Source organism: Aspergillus candidus (genome assembly GCF_002847045.1).
Source record: "Aspergillus candidus strain CBS 102.13 unplaced genomic scaffold BDW47scaffold_83, whole genome shotgun sequence".
NCBI lineage: Eukaryota > Fungi > Ascomycota > Eurotiomycetes > Eurotiales > Aspergillaceae > Aspergillus > Aspergillus candidus.
Genome location: NW_020194088.1, coordinates 41,066 through 62,964, shown reverse-complemented (window position 1 = coordinate 62,964; position 21,899 = coordinate 41,066). Strand labels below are relative to the sequence as shown.

Here is a 21,899-nt window from a genome sequence, read left to right as displayed (position 1 = left end):
ATAATAATCCCCTCACCTTTGCGTCGCTCTTTTTTTTCTTTAGCCGACCAGCCGACCAGCTATCTTCGATCGTTCGATCAGTACGCGAACTACCCATCTCATCTCTCTCATATCTTGACTCTTTCAATTGTCGAAGAGGAGCTCCGTTGATCTTCCTCATCCCCAGTTTCATCCCCGATCTTCCAATCCACCAGTCATTCCCCCCTTCCTACCTCAACATGCAGACGTCAACGTTGGTCGCCATCTCCACTGGCACGGTACTGACCGGCTTGCTGGGTAAGTAGTGTCGCCAACCTTGCCAATTGGATGGGGAAAGAAGAACAAGAAAAAAGAAGAAGAACTGATCGACTGATGCTGATTTCGCCTCGTTCCCCAGCCTACGCCGTGTACTTCGATCACAAGAGACAGACGGATCCGGACTTCCGCAAGTCCCTCAAGAGGAACAACCGACGGATGGCCAGAGCCGTCAAGGAGGAGGTCGAAGCTCAGGGTGCCCATGAGCGGGAAACCATCAAGCAGGTCGTTCAGCAGGCCAAGGATGAGGGCTTCCCTACCGACCTCGAGGAGAAGGAGGCTTACTTCATGGGCCAAGTCGCCAAGGGCGAGTCCATCTGCGGTGAAGGTATGTGTCGAATGTGTTCCCTCCCTCTTGGATCCCAGGGAAGGGAATCTCTTGAAATAGAGTCAGTACTCACCCATCCCTCCTAGATGCAGACAAGATCGAGGCCGCTCTCTGCTTCTACAAGGCCCTCAAGGTCTACCCCCAGCCCAAGGACCTGATCGCCATCTACGACAAGACCGTCCCCAAGGAGGTGCTCGAGGTGTTGGCCATGATGGTCGCCATGGACCCCGTCCTGCAGGTCGGCTCGTTCACCGGGGGCGGTGCGGGTGCTGGTGCCGACAACCACGGCGTCGAATAAACACATCCGACCTCCCTGTCCCGTCGAATCCGAATTGCGCCCTCCCTCTGATGAACCTTCGATCCACCGTCACCCTTCGGAATTCCGCATACAAGATCTTGGCCCCCACCGTGTCTTCCTGTGTTATACAACACTCGGGACCGTGGCCTCATCTGTCATGTGGTAGATAGACTTCTCTCCTGCCGGCCCAAGAGTCGGATTATATTTGCCATATGACGTCTCCCAGCATCTCCACTATTTCGAGTGCGTGTATTTTTCGTTTCTTTTTCCTTATATGTCTGTGGTACCACTGTATATTTGCATTGTTGTCTTGGCCGCCGGTGTGGCGGAATCATCTTGGTATTTCTCGGTGCCATGACTTGGTCCTTTTCGTTCTCCTTGTCCTCTCCCCTTTTTCCTTCACGGTCCGCTATACGAGGGTCTAGGCTGCCATTTTCTGGACTTTCTCTGGTTGTCTTCGGTTCATTGTTCTCCCCCCCTTTTCTTCTTCCCCCGTCCGTCTCGATGGGGTGTATTCTTTAAAAAGAGATCATCGGTAGTTTAGCGCGGGTAAAATAAAAGAATTGATCGAAGGGATATCAGTCATGTAGGAATATGGTTCACCCTCTGTATTCGTATGTCTCGAGTATGGAAAGAGTCAATCGAAATACTCCGTAGGCCCGAGAGGATTTGAATGGATTCATCCCACTTCAGCCAGCTTGGAAAAATACAACCGTCCTTCCAACCAACTATGGAGTAGGTAGTGAGTTCCTGGTGTCGCAGGTTCCTGCCAAGCAGTCAACCATTGGACCATCGGGGGCTCCTCCACCTTGCCCAGCTTCTAGTGTCCTCAGTCCGTCGTTTAATTAATTTCTAGGCACGACCTAGTCCTGGAATAAGAAATAATCAATAAATGGAAATAATCATCGTGAAGCCCGTTATAATGTCCCGCTCCCCTTTTCTCCCCTCTTGTCTTCCTCAGCGTTGCTCGTTCTCTCACTCTCTTTTACTGATCCAGTCATTCTTTTCTGGCTCTCCACGCTCGCTACTTCCATCTTACAGCTCTTGCTTTTTGCGCTCGTCGCTATCACTCCTTAATCTAATTCTCACTTCCTCAGAACAAGACTCTTCCAGGTGAGGAGTCGTCCGGTCATTCTCTCACAGATCGCAATCTTACATCTATAACGACAACATGCTGCCGGTGGGTGTCTACGACTAGCTCCAGGTCAACTCCATGGGAGAAAGATTGCAAATACTGATACCCCATAGACATACGGTCGCGTCCTGGCTGCGTTGTGCGCCCTGGCCACCACCGCTACGGCCGTGGTGCCCGTCGAGGTCAAGGGCCGCGATTTCGTCAACAGTAAAACTGGAGACCGTTTCCAGGTGATGGGCGTCGAGTAAGGATTTTCGATCTCGTTACTCCGTCTGGAAGGTGGGAGTGCTGATCGTGGTGTCATGATGAACAGTTACCAACCCGGCGGTACTTCAGGCTTCACCAAGTCCAAGGATCCCCTGAGCGATCCCAAGAGCTGCCTGCGTGATGCCGCTCTCATGCAGCGTCTGGGTGTAGGTCCCCCTCTCGCCCCCCCCTTCCTTTTATTATTTACTCCATGTCGGAGTCCCTGTGAGGACGTCTATACTAACCCACGATCTAGATCAACACCATCCGCATCTACAACCTCTCCCCCGAGGCCGATCATGACGAATGCGTGTCCATCTTCAACGCCGCCGGTATCTACATGATCCTCGACGTCAACTCCCCGCTGCAGGGAGGCTCCCTCGATCGCACCGACCCCGAGGGTACCTACAACGCCGGCTACTTCGAACAGGTGTTCGGCATCGTCGAGGCCTTCAAGGATTTCCCCAACCTCCTCGGCTTCTTCGCCGGCAACGAGGTGATCAACGAGCAGAGCGTCAAGAAGGTCCCCGCCTACATTCGTGCCGTCCAGCGTGACATCAAGGACTATATCAAGGAGCAGGTCGATCGCAGCATCCCCGTCGGCTACTCCGCCGCCGACGTGCGTCCCATCCTGGTCGACACCGTGAACTACATGATGTGCGAGGACAAGGACGAGCCCAACGCCAGCTCCGACTTCTTCGGCCTCAACTCCTACTCGTGGTGCGGCGATGCCACCTTCAAGAAGGCCGGCTACGACATCCTGACCGAGGACTTCTCCAAGTCCTCCATCCCCGTCTTCTTCTCCGAGTACGGCTGCAACGCCGTCAAGCCCCGCAAGTTCAGCGAGGTCCAGGCCATCTACGGCGACGAGATGTCTCAGTCTTTCTCGGGCGGTCTGGTCTACGAGTACACCATGGAGGACAACGAGTACGGCCTGGTTAAGATCAAGGACAACGGCGATGCCACCCTGCTGGTCGACTACGAAAACCTGATGGAGCAGTACGCCAAGCTGGACATGAAGAAGGTCGAGACGGCCAAGGAGTCGCAGACCGGCGCCAAGGCCCCCAAATGCGGCGAGGGTCTCATCAAGAACGGCACCTTCCTCAAGACCTTCGATCTCCCCAAGCGTCCCTCCAAGGTCCAGGACATGATCGACAACGGCCTCAAGAACGCCAAGACCGGCAAGCTCGTCGACGTCTCCTCCGCCCCGGTCGAGCAGACCATCTTCGACCACAACGGCAAGGAGGTCAAGGGCATCAGCCTGAAGGCCCTCTCCGAGGGCGAGACCAACGCCCCTGGCAAGCACACCTCCGGCAAGGCCGACTCCAAGTCGGAGGATGAGGAGAGCGCCGCGGGTGTCTTGTCCGCTCCCGTCTGGGGTCTGGTCTCTGCTGCTGCCCTGGCCACTCTTCTGCTGTAATCTTTTTATTCCTTCTCCTTAGCCCTGTGTGGATTCGTCGATAAAACCTCGCTCTTGTGAATAGACTGTTGGTCTGGACGAACCACATGTCCAGCACCTAAGCGCCTGCTATTAGTATAGTACTCATGTGTTATATATCCATTGAAGCATTGCATTTCTCTATCCATGGCATAGAATATAGACCCTCTTGCTTGTGTTGACGTTCTTATTGTATAGTTTATGACTTTAATAATGATATCTAGGCTCTAAACAATACGTAAGAAGTAGTGATGGTCTATCTTGCAGGACTCGGAATACTAAAGAGGTGTTCCGCCACTGGTAAACTCGGTGATACATCCAGTTTCAAGGTTTTATTACTCTGTTACATGAGATATCATGATTTTTCTGACCTCCGTAATTAATCCTATACTCAGTGCGACACATTACGTGTCATCTAATGAGCTGGTTTCAACCTAACTATGGTCTAGAAAAGAATGGGGCTGGACTGATACTCGCATCTAGCTACATGGTTCATGTCAAGCTTATGCATACACGTTGTTGTACCTCCGTAGGACCAGCATTGGACTATACCTGAGACTGTTGATAACATTCAATTGAACCAAAGTAGATATCAATAATGAATGAGTAGCCGAGACGGCCAGATTGAATGGGACATGTTTTACTAAAATACAAAAAGCGTCCTAAGGGTTGAACCCCATCACATACGGTAGGACTACCCTCTAGTAGATCCAATCTCCCAGGATAAGTGAACAGTCACCAGGATAAGGGTCCGAACCTTACTTGGGGATCTTGACACCAGTGTCCCAGTTCGAATAGTAGTTTGGCTTGGACGAGATGAAATCCTCCGAGCTATGGAAGCATAGATTTTTCTTGTTCTCGAAAGATGCAAATGAACAAGTTGAGATAGTTGTGCACGGTCTTAGGCAGTCTTCCAGGTTGTTGAAAGTGCCGGTCTGTTGCGTCATGGTCGGGGGTACTATCGTATGGCATTAGCACAACAGCCCGCTATCATAGGCACCATCAAGGATCCATACCTTGACCACAAACGATATAGAACCTCGTGTCGTCCACCTCCGCGATCTTCCGATCACTAGCCGCACCTGCGTGATACGATGAGTATGAAGTCGCACACAAGCTTCGATGCTATCACTTACAGGTCGGGGCCCCAGGTCGGTATTTACTCAGGCTGGCCTCACACTTGGCCAGCGGATCCAGCTCGGCGATGACCATACGACCAGCGAAAGGGACGCGGTTTCCAGTACCCTGGCCCAGCCAGCACTGTCCTTGGGAGCGGTCCCACACCGCCGTGTCGCAGTCATCGTCGTCGTCGCAGACGTCGGTGCACTTCTCGGGCGTGCTCAGTTTGATGTAATAGCTGTTGCCGGTGCTCTGGGCGACATTGCAGTAGTAGGAAAAGGTCTTTCCGTCGACGGTGAGCGTTCCTTGAGCTTGGCCGCTCCCGCAGTGTTGGTCGAAGGCTGCATCGTAGGGTCCTCTGGCGGCTGTGTTGGCGACGCTGGCTGCAGCGAGGTGGGACATGCCCAGGGCGGTTGCAAGGTGCGACAATTTCATGTTTGGGGTGATGGGTAGAGAGGAAGCTGGAAGTGAATTCACGTTGATCAGTGCCAGGAGAAGGGAAAGATTTTGGTGGTTGGTTGTTGCCACCTTTTTATATCTAAATAAAGAGCGGCTTCGGTCTATAGAACTGCGGTAGTCAACATTCTCCCCCATGGTGTGGGTTCCAGGCAATTCCTTCTCCTCTGATTCTCGTATCCCAGACCTCAGACGGACAGCAACAGTCGTGTTATCCGGAGAATGTGGGATTCCCCGTGGGAATCCCTTGCAGTCTGGCGGACTGGAATGAGGAAGTGGCTAGAATAGAAGGTTGGGGGGTTGTTGTTAGTAAATTTCTAAGTGGAACGAGAGATCAAGATTGAGTAGATCTTAATTCGCATACTTTATCAGCACATACTATTTCATTTTCGGAAAATTTCCAATGCAAGCCAACCAGTCATCAGAAATAGTATGTTACTCCCACGCAAGGGCAGTGATATCCAGTTGCCATTCTTTCCCTTGGAACCAATTCTACCATATCATGCCTTTCGACCTGTATAAGTCCTTACATCTTTGGGGTTTTCTTTCTGGGGTATCTCAATTGGCATCCTTGTTTTCGGTCCTGGATTGCTTCTCTTTTATAACCATCAAAAAACATGTATATAGAAAAGCTCTACAGGCCAGCGGGCATGTTGGTCAATTCCATTCCTTATACATTCACTATGATTGGAGTTGGTGTCTACACTCAGCGTTTCATAAGTCGTTTGATGCCACTTTGTTCATAATAACCATTCTACCTATTTACCAAGGGCAATTTATAGACGATATGAGCCACGCGGAGGCTATAAGACCGCGCTGCCGATCGGGACACCTACAGTTCCCAAGGCTGACTTCAGCCCGCACGAAAGCCTTGGCCCCCAGCCAACAACAGAGACTTCCATCATCTTCAACCAAACACTCACGACCAGAAGATTCTACTAGGGCTTGTCTCAATGGACTGCCCTTCAACTGAGCTTGCAAAACCTCCAGTACCATATACCAAAGGCTCCACATTTACGGCTCAATCACATATTCCTCCTGCACCCACCCCGGTTACTCGAAACTGTTGTCATAATTCCCGATCCGGCAGAAAGGAGAGAAGTCAACTCAGTCCGGTGAAGCGATGTTTAAAAAACCCTCCTCTGCAGGGGACTGTGGGATTGGACAGCGCTGATCTAAAAATCCTTGATCTACTCAAAGTCGGGGATGGGCGTAAGTCCCAAATCTTTACCGTCCGCGTCAGCGGAAGTCGATTCGATCCCGAGCTTTTCCCAGAGACCAGGATATTGGTGGCCAAGGTGTATGACCCTCTCTATTTTGATGATCAAGAGGGGGTCATAAACCCATTTCTGTGCGTGGACCAGCATTACACCCACGAGGTCCATGTTTATCAAGACGCCCTGCGGCGTATGCAAGGGCACTTGTTGCCTAGATTTCACGGGTCGTATTCCCTCGAACTGCCGGTGGAGAGCTCTCAAACACGCACGGTCCGACTGATTCTGCTCGAGTATGTGCCAGGGATCAGTATGCACCAGGCGGATTCCCAAGATTTCACTCAAGATTGGCGCATGCGAATCATGAATTGGGTGATCAGTTTTGAAAGTTTGGCTTACAAAATGGGTGTCTTGTTAACAGATCTCCGTCCACAGAATGTGATACTTCTGCAAAGCCCAGAAGGGACCATACTGGGGTCGGTCTTTCTGGATTTTGGAGGCACTTTATGCAGGCGAGATGATCCGACTGTTCGAGTACCAGACTTGTTTCTTGGCAAATACATTTCTCCTCTTTTGCGATGGGACGAGGCGAAGGCGATGGAGTTCATCGAGTGGATTGATTGTGATTTCCAGGGCTGGATTCACAATGCGTACGCACACACTGCAATATTGATTACACCAGAAATGCGAGAGGCTTACGCTTGATATCTTTTCAAGGCTGAACTCCTGAATATCCAACAGTGTCAGCACCGTCGTATCTTCTATAATGGTATGTAGCTGTTTGATCGAGTTCCGGCCGCGTTTAATAAACCCAATCAATTTACGACCGGCTGGAAAGCTCCAAGATATAGACATCAAATCCTTCCCCTGATTAACATGATTTCAAACATAATCAATACTTTTGTATTTAAGTGGCGGGGAGATACAACCGGTTAGTTCCATGTGCTGTTAAAGCGGGCATCCAGCCAAGTGGGGCATAACCCTGTGGTAGCCTGATAGCCTTATGTATATATTTGTCGGAGTCGTCCCAAGTCACAGTCTTTCTCTTCCAATTTACAAGATTGATTGCAGTGATCTACATTTCCCTTTCGACCTATTCGTCCCCGCCCCTACTCTACTTCTCTTCTAACTAAATCCTCACAACACTGAACAATGACTGGTCGGGGACAAAGACCGGAGGAACCCCGTCCAATCACTCCTCCTGATCCCACTCTCGCGACCAGACCAGTGCCCCAGACGCGAAGCTACATCGCGCGACCATTTGGACCGGCAGCTACGAACGATATCCAAAGAACTGCACGGTCCATGACAGAGCTCGAGGCGGAAGCGGACCCGACAACTCATCCACAAGGCCCAGAGAACTACTATCCGAGCGTGGACGAGACCCGCAAGCTTCTCAAGGAGGTTGAAAACTGGACATTTGTCGAGGATGACCCCACCTGGGGCTACTACGTCTTTGTCACGACTTACTCCGACAGCGCGCGAGAGAAACTGCCACAGGCACTGGCCAACTGGGTCAAGGTGGTTCAGAAGTGTCTGAGCATCGGGACCCTGCCCATCTACTCGGATGAAGCATTCCGCCGATTCAAATTCAATGTTGTGGAAGATCGGGATGCCCTGGACGCAGCGTCTGTCGATCGCGTACGTGAGGAGTTCCACGCCCAGATTAGAGGCTTACGTTTGGGCGGAAGTGACAATGAGGATGATGATCCCCGAACATCCGGATTTATGCCACCTGCTCGGAACCAAGCGTGCCTTTTGCTCGACGAGGCTGCCATTACCATGCTAGCCAATATTGATTCGCTCCCCGATGACGCTGTCGAGTTTTGTCGGATCTACAACCACAAGACCGTCACTGTTGTGGACGGATTCTGGAACCGGTCGCGACAGGACCCCCGGGAGACTTATCGAGGGGTTGGTCAGCTTGCTGTGGCGGGGTTGGTGGGTTTCTACCTAAATTTGACGATGGATGCCAATGCAGATGCTATGCAGGATCTCCATCCCATTAATGACTGAGCATGGTGTCTCCTCCTGATTATCAACTAGCGTTGAGACGTAGGTGGAGAACTTGAGTTTCCTAGTATTCTTAATCGTTCTAATTTCATTCTACTGTTTATGTGTCTGATTTACATCGACCTACGAGGTCTACCGGTCTACTACACCACCTAGCAGCTGTCATTCGCAGAATCCTACTGGGTCAGAGGCTCATGAACAAGAATAAACTTGAAACCTTTTACAAGACCTATTGCATCAAGTGTCATGGGCAGTTTGATCTCCTGGCATGCTATCCCAACTAGCCTATACTGGTATTTCGTCCCGACATGAGTGGCAGTAATCATCGGTCATGGCTTAGGTTTGTTTCTCTGCAATTTTTAATGATGATGCTAATCCGCTGACGCTATTTCGAGAATCAGTACAGCAACCAACTAAGTAACAAGAGGAATTACACATACCATCTTTGACTACGACACAATAGCTAAGCCCCGTTTTCAGTAAGCAAGGCTGAGAACTGCGAAGGCTTGGGTTCCACTCCTTCAATTTCTCTGCGGTTGTTCCATAGAGTTTGGCGATACCCCCGCAGGTATTGATCGTTTTATCTAAGGATTCGTCGCCGGTGTCAAGATACGAAATGTATTGATCACAGCTCGCGCGCGACGCCGTCCCAGGCGCAGTTGGGTTTGGAGTAAATGCTGGGGTAAACCCGGTAGATTCGGCGCTCTGTGATGTGTAGGTTGCATGGGATCCGAATGGAGTAGGCGATAGGCTGGCCCAGTCGCTATAACAGGATTCTGGAGACCCTGGACCAGTACATGGGCCGGTGGAACCGCGTCTATACGGCATCAGTGTATCACATGAGATTTGGGGGGGGCTAAGCTTACACTGTTGCTGTTTCTGCTGCTGGGATGGTCGTTGTTGGGCTTAATATATCCTCTCCTGGTGGGCTTGACGAGACTGTTAGTATTGGTGTGAGAATTGGGGGCCTGGGATAATGTTTTACCTCACACAGATCTGCATATCTACTTGATGTCCCATATTGGTGCAAAGCCCATTCAGATTCGGATTCCACGACTGGAGCTGGGTTATCGTGACGTATCCCGGCTGCTGATTCGCGACACTTTGGCAGGTGTCGTTAGCTGCAACCGTGTAGATGGCGCATTTGGGCGGCATACAGAGCTTTGTGCCCGCAGATGGAAAATGCTTGCAGTAGGCGGGCAAACCATTCAACATAGTCAAAGAATCGGTCGACACACCATGAGCCTTACAGATGCTGTTGCAAGTGTCGTCAGCCTTGATTGTGTATGTAGCTGCGCAAGACGGTGTCACTGAAGGAGCTGCAGCCGTGCTGCTTCTGCTAGTGACGATGGAAGTGGGAATGGTCGGCTCGAAGCCAGTTTTGCCACAACTCGAGGTCAACGAGGCAAATTCCTTGGAAGCGTGCGGGTTGTATGAGAAATCAGAACTCAGGCCGAGTTGTCGTGTTTTTAGCATACAATATGAGCAGTTTTGCTCGCTGGTGAGCTTCGTTAGGTTCTGCCATGAACCCATGACATCGTGACAGAATCGATGGGTCCCCCTGTTGACTCAGTGTTAGCTGTGTGTATAATCAATGCTACATTGGATCTTCTTCTCACTGATCTTTCAGACATGTCTTGCTGTATGTATCGATCAAGCTGTCGATTCGTTGTGTAGCCGGGTACATATCACCATCTACCGCGATCTCGTTCGATTTCGCAGAGCAGGCTGACTGGATTATACCACGAGAGTGAAGCAAAGAGTTGTAGCAACTCGAGGTACACAGTCTGGTCAGATTGCTCGTAGTCAATTCAATGTCCTCAGTGTTGTACAATGCTAGTTGCCAGCTGCAGTCGACCGTGCTGTTGAGAGCATCCCGGCAGGGCTGAGTCAATGAAGGAATATCCGTGTCATACGAGAACCCCATGGGGAACCGTTGAGCAGTAACAAAACCCATCATCAGGGTGAACAACCAGCCCTGGGTGTTGCTCATTGTGATGATGCTGTTATTGGTATATTTTGCTATCGATGGGATTGAAAGCGGAGGGGAGGTATTCACCTGAGGTAAAAGGAACAGCCCTCAAACCAGAGTTCATTCGGATTTTACCTCGTTTGACAACAGTGCCAACGTTAATTAAGTTGATCGTCAAAGAGATCAGCAAACTGCCATTCGGCCTTACCGGGAGGGAAGAAGGTCCTGATTTGAAGTCGCCAGGAATGAAATGGTAAGGTAATTGCGCGATTTTATCAGGATTAGCTGGGCTTTAGCTTCAGCTCAACTATGTGAGGAAAATACTATCTTGAAAAGACTCGTATCTGGATCACATTCTTTGTCACGCAAGATAAGTAGGGGCTCCCTGTTCTATTCGTTCGCTCTCATGCACGACCACAACGAGGCTGGAAATGTATAGATCTGTCGAGCCAATAATCCCACTTGTTTGGACACCCTTACCCTGCAAGGTACCAAAGGTTGGGTGGCCACTGCTGGCATTAGAAATATCTAGGGATATCAAGCAGATTGTCTCATGAATCATGCAGTGCAGAAGTCACTGCATCCTAGCCTTAAGCCTAATTAGGTCTTCCGTATGCGTTTATGCAAGGCATAGGTTTCACTGACCCTCAGTCAATGTCAACAACTACCTATCGAATAGCTACAAGACTGACAGTCAATAATTCCTAATTTAACATTCCTTGCTCCATCCCTGACAGAACTAGCAAGTGAAACTAGTACCTATCTATGCCTGAGTACACTTGAGATGTAGCAGACTACAGGCAGCCTTACTTTACCAAGTAAGTCAACAAGACCTGCCAAAGATCTCAGTCCCTGAAACAGTGTCATCCAACCAGGTCGTGCTTTTGGCCCCTTCCATCCCAGGGATAAGTGTCTAGTGAGGGCTGCATTCCTTTCTTCTGCGGGGTTTGATTCAGTCAATGAACTACAGAGATATAAAGGACGTAGGAAGACTAGCGTAAGTACCAATTGGTGCGTAAAACCTCTTCTGTTGGGAATTTAGGCGACGGTGCGAGGAAGCTTGGCCACATTTCTCATACTTATCTGGATTTGATCCTTCTGCTTTCCTTCTGTCTCTTCCAACGTACCGCAGTCGAGTTCAGGTCTAGGTTGGTACTATGGATTTGGCAACAAATCTGATAGGTGACGGTCTGAAGCCACATTTGATGTATAGAGTTTTGATAATATGCCTAACTGTCTTTTCGGCGGCTGCTTTTCTATGGCCTAAAACCCAATCGTCCCTTGCCGGGCGTGACCATGGGAGCCATACTCATCTGGACAGGAACTTCAATCCCTTTCTAGAAACGAGGGAAACTACAGGTGACGACTCCAGTTGCTCGGAGGATAAGCCCTGCTCAAATGGCGCGTGTTGGTATGGTTCTGCTCCTCGAACAATATATATGATTTTGAGCGGAGAAAGCAAGTTAACACGAATGCCAATGATTGTAGTAGCGCGGCTGGTTATTGTGGATTCAGTAACTCTCTCATCATTCTACCCCTGAACAAGATTGAGCTGCTGACTTGTTAGGCCCTGACCACTGCGGCGATGGGTGCAATTCCAACTGCGACGCCAGAGCTGACTGTGGCCAATACTCGGACACCGGAAACAGAACATGTCCTCTGAATGTTTGTTGTAGCGAGTAAGTACCTTGCTCTATCCGATCACTGGGTAAATATACTGAGCATATGCGCACATCAAGGGCCGGTTACTGTGGGACAACCGAAGAGTTTTGTTCAGAAAAATGTCAGAGCAACTGTGGTCAACCACCTGTGCCGCCAGGACGGAGTTCACGCGATGTTCGAAGCAAGGTGATCGCATACTATGAAGCTTGGTACGTGACTCTTTGCCTCTGAAAGGAGCCTGATCTCATGGTTTGCAGGGGCGCCTCTCGCGAATGTCACAAAGTCCAACCTTGGAATATCCCGATCGGCGGGGTGACCCATGTCAACTTTGCCTTCGCATATATTGATCCTAATTCAACTAAGATCACGACTATGGATTCTGGAACCCCTGAGAGCCTTTTCCAGGAAATCACAGCAATCAAGTCCATGAAATCGGGACTCGCAGGATCACCAGTTGAGGTGTGGGTCGCGATTGGTGGCTGGACATTCTCGAACAACAATACCGACACCCAACCAGTGTTTGGCGACATTGCACGGTCTGAGAAGAAGAGACAAGATTTTGCCGATTCTCTGGTCACTTTTATGGTCCACTATGGTTTTGATGGAGTGGATCTAGATTGGTGAATGGTACCCCGGGGCCATGGCATGATGATTCGGCTAATTCAAGACCAGGGAATACCCCGGGGCAGGGGATAGGGGAGGCAAGAAAGACGACACAGAGAACTTTGTCAAGTTAATTGAGACTCTTCAGAAAACATTCAAGAAAAGTGCTCGTGGTGGATACGGACTGACATTCACGATTCCATCCAGCTACTGGTATCTTCGTTGGTTTGATGTCCCCAAAATGCTTGATGCTGGAGCGGACTGGGTCAATTTGATGTCCTACGATTTGCACGGTACTATACGCTCCTACTTCTTCTCCCCCTTTCGAGGGGCGCGCGCTCTACCGAATGAAAAAAGCATTAGACTAAGTGATTGGTAGGCGTATGGGACCAGGATAGCCCTATCGGGAGCTACGTACACGGCCATACAAATTTGACGGAGATCAAAGAGAGCGTCAACTTGCTCTGGCGTAACAATATTCCGCCAGAAAAGGTCATTCTGGGGACAGGGTTCTATGGACGATCTTTCCAGCTCAATAGCATCGACTGTACCGCACCGGGATGCCCCTTCAAGGGGGCTGCCAAGAAGGGAGAGTGCACCGGTGAAGGCGGCATTCTCGGCTGGTGTGAAATCAAAGATATCATGAAGAGCCGAAACATCACACAGATCCATGACAAAGACGCTGCAGTCAACTACTTCACGTTCGATAAGGATCAGTGGGTTTCGTATGACGATGCCAAAACCTTCCAGCAGAAAGTCGACTGGGCAAACTCCGTCGGTCTGGGGGGTCTGATGATCTGGGCAATTGATCTTGACGACGAGGATTTCACCGAGCTTGGAGGCTTGATTGGCCGTAGCCCTGGCAAGGGAGTCGACAAGAGTCTGGTGAAAACAAAAAGGCAGGCTGCGAGCTGGTCATCTGATAACGGCAAGAGCAGTTTTCCTGAATTGCTTGGGCTTTACTGACGAGATAGTATAGGTCAAGATTGCTACGCTACGGCTTGTGGCAAGAAATGTAAAGCTGGGGAGGCTGTTTTGGAAGACAACTTTCGTTCTAACTGCGATGGGGAAGCTGGCAAGCAAATCTGCTGCCCTCGGGACAGGGCACCTCGCAGCTGTCGTTGGAGAGGAGGTAACGATTGGAGTTTTTGCCACGGCCAGTGTCATAAGGGTGAGCTCACGCTTCTCTTGGACAAGCATGGCGACTGTAAGTAGCATGGAACTTTCTTCCTATCATTCCCTGCTCCCATGCACCCTGTTAGGAGGATGGAAAAAAAAAAAAAAAAAAAAAACAGTTCCAGCATGGTGCCTTACACGACAGCGATAGATGGTCAACTGCTAATGAATCCCCAGCGGTCTGTACCTTCGGAAGACAGGCATACTGCTGCACAGCCGATCGGTACAAAGGGCTTCTAGAGGGCTGCAGCTTAGGCAGCTGTGGAGGATCCTGCTCCAAAGGGACCACGGAGGTTGCCAAACAATATGATTTTGGCAGCTGCTGGAACCATGCAATCCATGGATACAAGCGACCCTGGTGCTGCAAGGTGCCTCTTCAAGATTGCCATTGGGTCGGGAAAGGAAGCTGCGATGATAATAATTGTGACAAGTAATTACCAATCCGCTCCCTTTTCTCACGCCGCTCTAATCTCATCTCCTCAGTGACGATGTCCAATTGTCCCTCAGTGGTTATGGTGATTCCTCGACGTTATGTGGTGTTGCTGGACGCAAGAAGAGTCTGTGCTGTGCGCCACCAGACAACGTCGAACCGTTCATCCCGGTGGCCCTGGAGAATCTCTTCCCAGAACCCCCCCCTATGACGGACCCTGTCAAGTGGGATTTGCAACTCCTAGGAGGATATGCAAGCAATGGAAAGACGACATCACATGTTCAAATAACAAATCCAAATGATGGGGCGTTTGGATTTGTATTGATCTCCGGTCCTAAAAATATCGTCTCGAGTCTCTCGAAGCGAGACGGCTCTCATGTCGAGTTTGTCGACTGCCCTTCCATTGTGTCATCAGAGCGCCAGAAAACTCGCTTGATTTGCACTAAAGATGGGGAGGAAAGTAACTGCGATGATATTCTAGAGGGCGGAGTCGAGGGAACAGTCGTGCGCATGCCGGATAACTGCGGTCTGGGAGCATATGCCGTTGCTCATTCCCTGAGCCCGTCTGAGAACCAAACACTTCCACCAGACTTGGCAAAGAGAATGCCGAGTAGCAGGATGGTCATGGATCTGGAGCTCTCATACGACTTTACACTCATGAAGCGGTCTAATGAGAAAGTCCAACTTCGCGTTGACTACTCGTAAGTACTTACAGACAAGCACCTTGTACGAGTCTCACAGTAACGCTCATCATCCATTCAGCAATCTTCCAGGATACTGGAATACAATAGTAGATAAGCCGGGGGAAAAAAGCAAGCGAGAACTTTTCTCACAACACGATCCCATGGACAAACGATTCTTCTCTGATGATGCAGCAGACTGGGCTCGTAGTGAGTTGGCTACTCTTTCCTTTCCGAAAAGACTTCCAAGAGCGCGCCATGGCTAATGTCAAACAGAATTTGATAGACTTTCCAAAAACCACATAGACTACTACACCGATCTCTCAGAGCCGGCATCAGAAGTCATCATCGACGAGCAGCTCCAATGCGAAGGTGACTCATACTTACAGATCGAATCCAACGGCACCTGTACGCTCAAAGCGAGATTCGGGTTTACGATGATCGGCACTCTACAGCCTTTTCAGATTGATGAGGCGTATGGGTTTGTAGATCTAAAATTGGATCTGGATGCCACAATCAATGTTACTGGCTACGCGGCGGTCGACACCGAATATAAGACCAGACCGGCTCATACCACCCCCAATTCGGATATCGTGTTCTCCCACCCGGGCATTGTGTCGTTTAAACCATCTTTTGATATCCAGATTGGCATCAAAGGCGACAATTCCTCCTTCGCTGGGTATGTGCTCTTGTCCCTTTGTACTCAATTGCAATGCTCCAGGTGTTGACCCAGCCCAGATCTTTCGTCACCCACTTTCGCACCCAGACGGACCCATTTGAGAACGATGGATGGATGCGATTGACATTCCCGTATGGTGCTGGTGGTACACGCGGTGGTCTAAAAGCCTCCAACATTGGGAGGAATTTCCATGGATACATGCATACAGATAATGGGAAGGTCGAGGTTACCCTAAACCCAAAGTTCGCAATGGAGATCGACTTCGACCAAGAAAGCTCCACGGCAATCACTGGAAGCAGAAGGCGTGACATTCAAGCCCGAGGGAGTAGCGACCTTTTGACCAGTTATCTACTAAATGTCTATACCCCAAACAGACTTATCTGGGGTCCGAAGGGCGTCGATCTCCTCATGGACTCATTGTATTACTCCCTGACGAATTCTGGAAAAGGCTCCATCGAGTCTTGGGATAACATGGTCAGCCCAGGATCTGCCGTCGGCAAGCAACCAGGGGGAGCTCGCCTGCATAAGCAGGACAAGGACGGTAGCTATATTCCGAAGTACAGGAACCGTCACTGGCCCTGGACCATGTTCAAGTCCGACATCCTCAGCTGCCCCCTTGACAAGGAAGATGACGATGACGAGCTCCGTTGCGAAGCCATTGACTTATGCGAAACTGGGCACATTGGCGACTGCGACGTCGACCAGCCTGGTGCCCACCGGGGACGCGCATCTGATCATCAGAAGCGTGATCCAATCTTTGTCAACGGAGGCGTTCGACCTCCCTATAACTCAAGGTGCCTGGCTGAAGATACCGGAAGAAAGCTTGGATGGTCCTATGAGAATCTTGAGTACCCAACGCAATCCGACTGGAGTGGGGATGATTACCACTACGACAACTCATTGGACACTACAAACGTCAACGATTGCACAGATATAACTGTGAGCGGGCACGTAATTCCTAATGGCCGTTATTACGTCAGTGAGTGGCATTGTCCATCCAGAAAAGGTCCCGAGAAAAAAATAAAAATAAAAAACTAACAATATCATTAGCTGAGCACATCATGGAGCTCCAGACACTGAAGTTATTCTTCAATGATGTAGCTGACAACATATTTCCCAACGGAACGAGCTCGGGCTACCCTCAGATCTACTGTGGATTTGTAAAGAGTCTGACCAAACCCCTTTTGAACAACCCGCCGACGACGCCAGGAAGTGAAACCAACAGTGACGTCCCCACGGTTCGTCTGATGCAACTCCATGGCTGGATCGAAAACTGGGAGCATTTTGCCCATTTAGAGAGGCAAATCAATCAGTATAAGGCAAATGTGAGTGGATTGTTGCCTTTGGTTCTACTAACCGACCCCACCAATTCGCTGACGGGGATATTCTTTAGCTGTGGGGTAAAAAAGATAGCTATACGGCTCTAAAACGTATAGAGTTGAACAGGAATCGCGATCGATGGCGGGAAGGACTCGCCAACATTCGCGTGACCTTCAACGTCTTTGCCTACCTCAACTTCCCCACCGTCCACGGCAACCTGACGGGAACCTCGAATCGGATCAAGGAAGAGCTGCAGCGCGACGATACAGCCTGGGTCGCGGCTGCGAATGGAAGATCGCCCACGCGCATCGCTGACTACTGGAGCGACTGGTTCAAAGCCCACTTGCAGCGTATGCAGAACGACGGCAGGGCCTGGGTGACCCTGTGTATCCAGGAAATGCGGGCCGCTTGGTCTGCGGCTGACCCCAATGAGCTGAGAACGCAGTATGTCCTGGATGCATTGCAGTACTTTGAGTCGCAACGACATCGAATCACTGTGAATTTGAATGATCTAGATTGAGTATTAGGTAGGGTTTGATGTTTGGCACTCGATCGACTGTGAGGTATCATGTCATCATCCCACGAGATAGGCAATGCATTTCGATTGAAATTTGGACAGGTTCCATTGCAGATCACTAGATAGATTAATAACCATGGATATAATCCTAAGTAAAGGATAAACAGATAGAGGATAGGAAGACTAGTTTGATTCCGGGCTTATTGTGGAGAGACGATGAAAACGGGGAATATCTTGAGATAGATGTCGCAACACAGGATGTATAAGGATTACTTGCGGAGCGCAGAAGGTGTCAAGACATCTTTTGAGGCCGATTGGTAATTTTTTCGCAACAAAAGATGTCATCGGTCAGACTTGTAAAATGGTGACATTGATAATGAAGACAGGCTGATGGCGGATACCCATCCGTTCAGACCCGAAGGTGATGGACGATAATGTAACGGCTGTAGAGACCCATCCCACATCTATTCTACTGCTTTGCCCGGTATTGCTGATGCTTGAATTCAAGATGCATATCTATTGATCACTTCGAAAACTTTGATAACCTGCGAAAAATCCACAAAACAAATTGATACAGTACTAAACAGCTCTGCCCTTGCCCTTCCTTGTACCCTCTGATCCCGAATAAGACCTCTCAGCCAGCCCGGGGAACTCCTCCCAGCCCTGTTCGTCCTGCTGCACGCTCTCTGCCAGACTCAGCTGAATGGCAAGCTCCAGGTCGTCCATCTCCTGACGATTACTGCTTTCTGCCATGGCAGGGTCGTCCGGAAAGAATTCGTTGTGGTGCTGCTGGTCGGACGTTTCGGGAAATTTACTCTCGTCAAGCCCGCTAGGCGGCTCGTCGAGGAGACTTAACCGGATTGCTTCGGCGATGTCAGGCGCGAGGTCATCATCGGCGGATTCCTCGCACGGAGACGAAGAGGACGATAGCTCATCTGCTGGGAATAGGCTGCCGTTACGTCCGACAGTGCCGCTGGACGAGGCGGTACTGGCAACCGAGGTCCCCGCCACCTCACCGCGCTTATTCGCATGATCAGCGCACGCCTCTTCACTCAGCAGTCGCGCGTACGCTAGCATTTCCTCCTCGCTGCAATCGGGCCCGAGGAGATCGGTACCGAAACGATTGCGGAGATGCGCTTCTTGCTTTCGGTCGGCTACATGCTGCCGTTTCAGTTCCTCCAATTCGTCTTCGATGTCGTCCTGGAGTGCTCCACGCCCGCTATTGTTGAATCGCTGGGCGTCGGCGGCTGCGTTGCTGCCTCGTTGAGTGCGACGGAACCGACGCTTGCTGGTCTTGTACTGGTCCGCGGCCGTGGAACCATAGGACCAATAGCGCAGATGGGTCCCTAGAGCCACCATGCCCCGTAGCACAGTTGGGTCAGGGTCAAGGCACATCGCGCCTGTCGCATAGAAGTTGTTTCCAACACCGAGGATAGAGGCCTCGGCTTGGACTAGTCTGCGACGGGCCCGTGACGAGAATCGAGAGTTGATGGTCCGAATAGGGCGGGACGAGGAAGCGAGGGGGTCCCATGCTTGAACCAGTCCATCATTCCCACCGTGGACGAGATAGAGAGACGTCAAGGCCAACGAAGAAACCTGTGGTGACTCCGTTTGAAAGATACGCACTGGTGTAATGGACTTGATAATCTCTAGATTCTTCGAGGTGGGTGATCGCACATCCCAGACAAAGACCAGTCCGGTGCTAGTGCCAACGGCCATATACCGTCCACGCTGCCCAGGAACTTCGACGTTCGAGCCAGATTGCTGCATATGAGGCAGAGGGGAGGATGTAGTAGATGACACGGGTGATGTGCCGTTCATTCCCAGTAAAGGATCCTCATCAGCCGTCAACAGGGCATAAGTGGACGTATCTAACGCGCTGGCCGTGATACGGACGGCTTTCCGGTCACCGAACGAGAAGTCTGAGATAAACCATTGGGTGTTCTCCTCTCCACATACAATACCATTGAGTCGACTGGAAGCACGAGATGGTGGGGCACTGTCTGCTGAATCTGGCGTCACCGACGGGGACGCCGCCAGTCCACCAAATATTGACGCCGCAGAGTTGGCTTCAGCAAGAGACGGGTAAGTTTCAAGTGCCGGTGGCGATTCGACCTTGGATAGTTTCCTAGTATACCGGCGAATGGAAGCTTTCTCGCCCCCACCAGCGCCACGGGTAACAACAATCATCGACTCGCCAGCACCATGGGAATCATCACCAGCAAAATCGACAATCAGGTCTCGTCTCATATCCCAGCCCTCACAAACCCTCCGGAAGTGTTTAGGCTTGAAGGACATGAATCGTTGAATTTCGTTTGTCTCTGTAGCCACTTGCTCCTTGCTAAGCTTCATGTTGTCCGATGAGGACCTAGGGCTGTAGCTGCCATCAACCGGTTCCCGATTGAAGGGATCGGGTTTTGCCGTTCGCCTGCTCAGCTCCACAAGCTCCCAGCGAGCACTTCGACCTGTCTTCCAGGCTAATGCGTCGACCTGCTCTGCGCTCATCTTGGCCGATGAAGTATCAGGTTGGCGAGGCATATCCGAGATATAGAATACCTCACCCAACGCATTGAGCACTGCCGCCCAAATTCGGCGACGACCATAGCGCCTAGATGAGAAGCGCTCATCCACCGCGATTGCTATGATGGGAACCCCCGGGCAAAGTACCCATTTCGCTGTTACCTGACCTCTTTCGAACCTCTTTTCATAGGTGGGATGGGGCCCAAGGGCAAAAGCTGTGAGAACGCCGGAGGAAGCGCCGGACATCATACCAATCAGACCCCCAGTCAACTTCAATATCGGAGAAGATTTCGCAATCCATACTGAAGTGACTGCGGTGGCGATCGGATTTAGGACTGGAATGCCAAGGTGCGGATGCGGGCTGGACTGAACAAGGTTCAAAAACCGCCCACGCTGCTCGACAGACGAGATAAAGTAACTGCGTCCTTGAGGGCACGCCTCCCCGTATATCATACCATAAGGCTGGCTGACATCCATACGGTTAGACAAACCAACCAGATTTCCGGCCCCCAACCCGTACTCTGCATCACCCGGAAAGATCTCCGCGAAATGACGGAACAGCTGGTGGTCCGACACACCCCACGTGCCCACCTTCACGGTCGAGGGGTCGCTAGCAGACGCGATGCCTTGTTCTGCAGCCCCGTGCATGAACAGAGGTTCCTTCTTAGAATTTTCGTTGCCGAAGACGCCATGGACATGGCTGACGGGGTACAAAAGCTGGGACGTGTAGGTCAGAATAGCACTCCCATTGCGCATGTTCGCCGATCGAACCGTGCCATGTTTTTTCGATGGTGCAAACTGCGCTGGCTTCCCCCGCGACAGCGACCTCAACAGACGAGTGCGCAAGATGTACTCGCTTCGCCAGGATGCCAAAGCGGTCAGCCTAGAGAAGTGCCGTTTGTCGAAGGCCAAACTATCGGATCGATCGGCCGCAGACAACGGCACACCATCTTCGGCGTTTGGCCCAGGAAAGTAACGGGAGAAGGCAATCCTCCATGCATGGGGTGTCGTAACCAGGCTGTGCAAGCGATGGGACACTAGTGCGATAGATGAGAGCGACTGCGGAGGCAGGTGAGAGAGGATGTGAGTCAGAACCTCTGTCGATCGTTGCGTTAGCCGAAGGTCCGTGCCCCGTGTCTAATCGATTTGACGACCTACCATTGGGAAAATCTTCCAGGGACAGATATGACGGAGTAGACATGGCCACTACTCTGAAACCTAGTCCCTCCTGGTTTCTAGGCGTGCGAGCAGCTGCCTTTTCATACTGGCTAACCCTATCAACCAGCGCGGATGTTTGAGTTGGCTGGTCTAGGCCCGACTGGTCCACAGAGGGACCAGGCAAGGCTCTGGAGTCCCCAGCCTTGTCATGGTCAAGGCCAGAGACTCGATGGTCGCCACACGAATCATGTCCATCCTGGGTGAAAGAGAAGTTTTCGGACGATGGGTATGGTGAGCGATTGTGTTCGAAAACTGCAGTGGACTCTGGTTGCATAAACAGGTCTCGCAAGGTAACGGCAGCAACGGGGACGACTGAACCAGGCGAAGATTCTGGGTCAGTCGGAGAGTAGATAGAACAGACGAATCGGGCGAAAGACGTCAACGACACGGATAGATATGGATATCGAACAATATGAAGCGCACCAGATCGGCAATGTTGTATTTACAGTGAGTGAAAGAGGAGATTCGAAGATCCGACAGGAAGAGGAGGGTAGAGCAGGAGGTGACTCGGGAGAAGGAGAAGGAGAAGGATGATGATAAGAGTTGAGATGAAGTCAAAGCAGGCTTGGCACGAGAATGCG

At 50.9% G+C, this 21,899-nt stretch overlaps 7 protein-coding genes across 7 annotated transcripts; 5 read left to right on the top strand and 2 right to left on the bottom strand.

Annotated features, from left to right (window-relative positions):
* Positions 1-65: 65 nt before the first annotated feature.
* On the top strand, positions 66-1,513 carry BDW47DRAFT_113590 (TOM complex receptor protein TOM20). Its single transcript, XM_024814452.1, has 3 exons — positions 66-276; positions 377-622; positions 709-1,513. The coding sequence occupies exons 1-3, from the start codon at positions 219-221 to the stop codon at positions 918-920; spliced, it is 516 nt and encodes a 171-aa protein (XP_024667670.1). The 5' UTR covers positions 66-218; the 3' UTR covers positions 921-1,513.
* A 313-nt stretch (positions 1,514-1,826) lies between these two features.
* Positions 1,827-3,917, top strand: gel2 (1,3-beta-glucanosyltransferase gel2). Its single transcript, XM_024820189.1, has 4 exons — positions 1,827-2,100; positions 2,169-2,299; positions 2,369-2,468; positions 2,558-3,917. The coding sequence occupies exons 1-4, from the start codon at positions 2,092-2,094 to the stop codon at positions 3,719-3,721; spliced, it is 1,404 nt and encodes a 467-aa protein (XP_024667669.1). The 5' UTR covers positions 1,827-2,091; the 3' UTR covers positions 3,722-3,917.
* Positions 3,918-4,497: 580 nt separating this feature from the next.
* On the bottom strand, positions 4,498-5,293 carry BDW47DRAFT_134969 (uncharacterized protein; the record flags this gene model as incomplete). The annotated part of the gene is made up of 3 exons (XM_024818211.1): positions 4,498-4,697; positions 4,756-4,821; positions 4,876-5,293. The coding sequence occupies 3 exons, from the start codon at positions 5,291-5,293 to the stop codon at positions 4,498-4,500; spliced, it is 684 nt and encodes a 227-aa protein (XP_024667668.1).
* A 974-nt stretch (positions 5,294-6,267) lies between these two features.
* On the top strand, positions 6,268-7,336 carry BDW47DRAFT_134967 (uncharacterized protein; the record flags this gene model as incomplete). Its single annotated transcript, XM_024818210.1, has 1 exon — positions 6,268-7,336. One exon carries the CDS (start codon positions 6,268-6,270, stop codon positions 7,231-7,233), a length of 966 nt encoding a protein of 321 aa, XP_024667667.1. The 3' UTR covers positions 7,234-7,336.
* Positions 7,337-7,608: 272 nt separating this feature from the next.
* BDW47DRAFT_90619 (uncharacterized protein) lies at positions 7,609-8,711 on the top strand. The gene has a single exon (XM_024820188.1). It carries the CDS (start codon positions 7,681-7,683, stop codon positions 8,542-8,544), a length of 864 nt encoding a protein of 287 aa, XP_024667666.1. The 5' UTR covers positions 7,609-7,680; the 3' UTR covers positions 8,545-8,711.
* Positions 8,712-12,547: 3,836 nt separating this feature from the next.
* Positions 12,548-17,583, top strand: BDW47DRAFT_134966 (glycoside hydrolase family 18 protein; the record flags this gene model as incomplete). Its single annotated transcript, XM_024818209.1, has 11 exons — positions 12,548-12,795; positions 12,848-13,071; positions 13,158-13,706; positions 13,758-13,985; positions 14,132-14,384; positions 14,438-15,085; positions 15,147-15,274; positions 15,341-15,743; positions 15,803-16,722; positions 16,794-17,068; positions 17,137-17,583. The coding sequence occupies 11 exons, from the start codon at positions 12,548-12,550 to the stop codon at positions 17,581-17,583; spliced, it is 4,323 nt and encodes a 1,440-aa protein (XP_024667665.1).
* Positions 17,584-18,018: 435 nt separating this feature from the next.
* BDW47DRAFT_113583 (F-box and WD domain protein) lies at positions 18,019-21,854 on the bottom strand. The gene is made up of 2 exons (XM_024814451.1): positions 21,259-21,854; positions 18,019-21,197 (listed from the first exon to the last, which is right to left on the bottom strand). The coding sequence occupies exons 1-2, from the start codon at positions 21,590-21,592 to the stop codon at positions 18,160-18,162; spliced, it is 3,372 nt and encodes a 1,123-aa protein (XP_024667664.1). The 5' UTR covers positions 21,593-21,854; the 3' UTR covers positions 18,019-18,159.
* Positions 21,855-21,899: the final 45 nt, after the last annotated feature.

Bases quoted from the DNA above. Each gene is read 5' to 3' on its own strand.
- BDW47DRAFT_113590 (XM_024814452.1), top strand. From the start codon at position 219: ATGCAGACGTCAACGTTGGTCGCCATCTCCACTGGCACGGTACTGACC. The intron at 277-376 runs GTAAGTAGTGTC...CTCGTTCCCCAG, and splicing joins GGTACTGACCGGCTTGCTGG to CCTACGCCGTGTACTTCGAT. The intron at 623-708 runs GTATGTGTCGAA...CATCCCTCCTAG, and splicing joins CGAGTCCATCTGCGGTGAAG to ATGCAGACAAGATCGAGGCC.
- gel2 (XM_024820189.1), top strand. The intron at 2,300-2,368 runs GTAAGGATTTTC...CATGATGAACAG, and splicing joins TTCCAGGTGATGGGCGTCGA to TTACCAACCCGGCGGTACTT. The intron at 2,469-2,557 runs GTAGGTCCCCCT...CCCACGATCTAG, and splicing joins CTCTCATGCAGCGTCTGGGT to ATCAACACCATCCGCATCTA.
- BDW47DRAFT_90619 (XM_024820188.1), top strand. From the start codon at position 7,681: ATGACTGGTCGGGGACAAAGACCGGAGGAACCCCGTCCAATCACTCCT.
- BDW47DRAFT_113583 (XM_024814451.1), bottom strand. From the start codon at position 21,592: ATGCAACCAGAGTCCACTGCAGTTTTCGAACACAATCGCTCACCATAC. The intron at 21,198-21,258 runs GTAGGTCGTCAA...AACGATCGACAG, and splicing joins CCTGGAAGATTTTCCCAATG to AGGTTCTGACTCACATCCTC.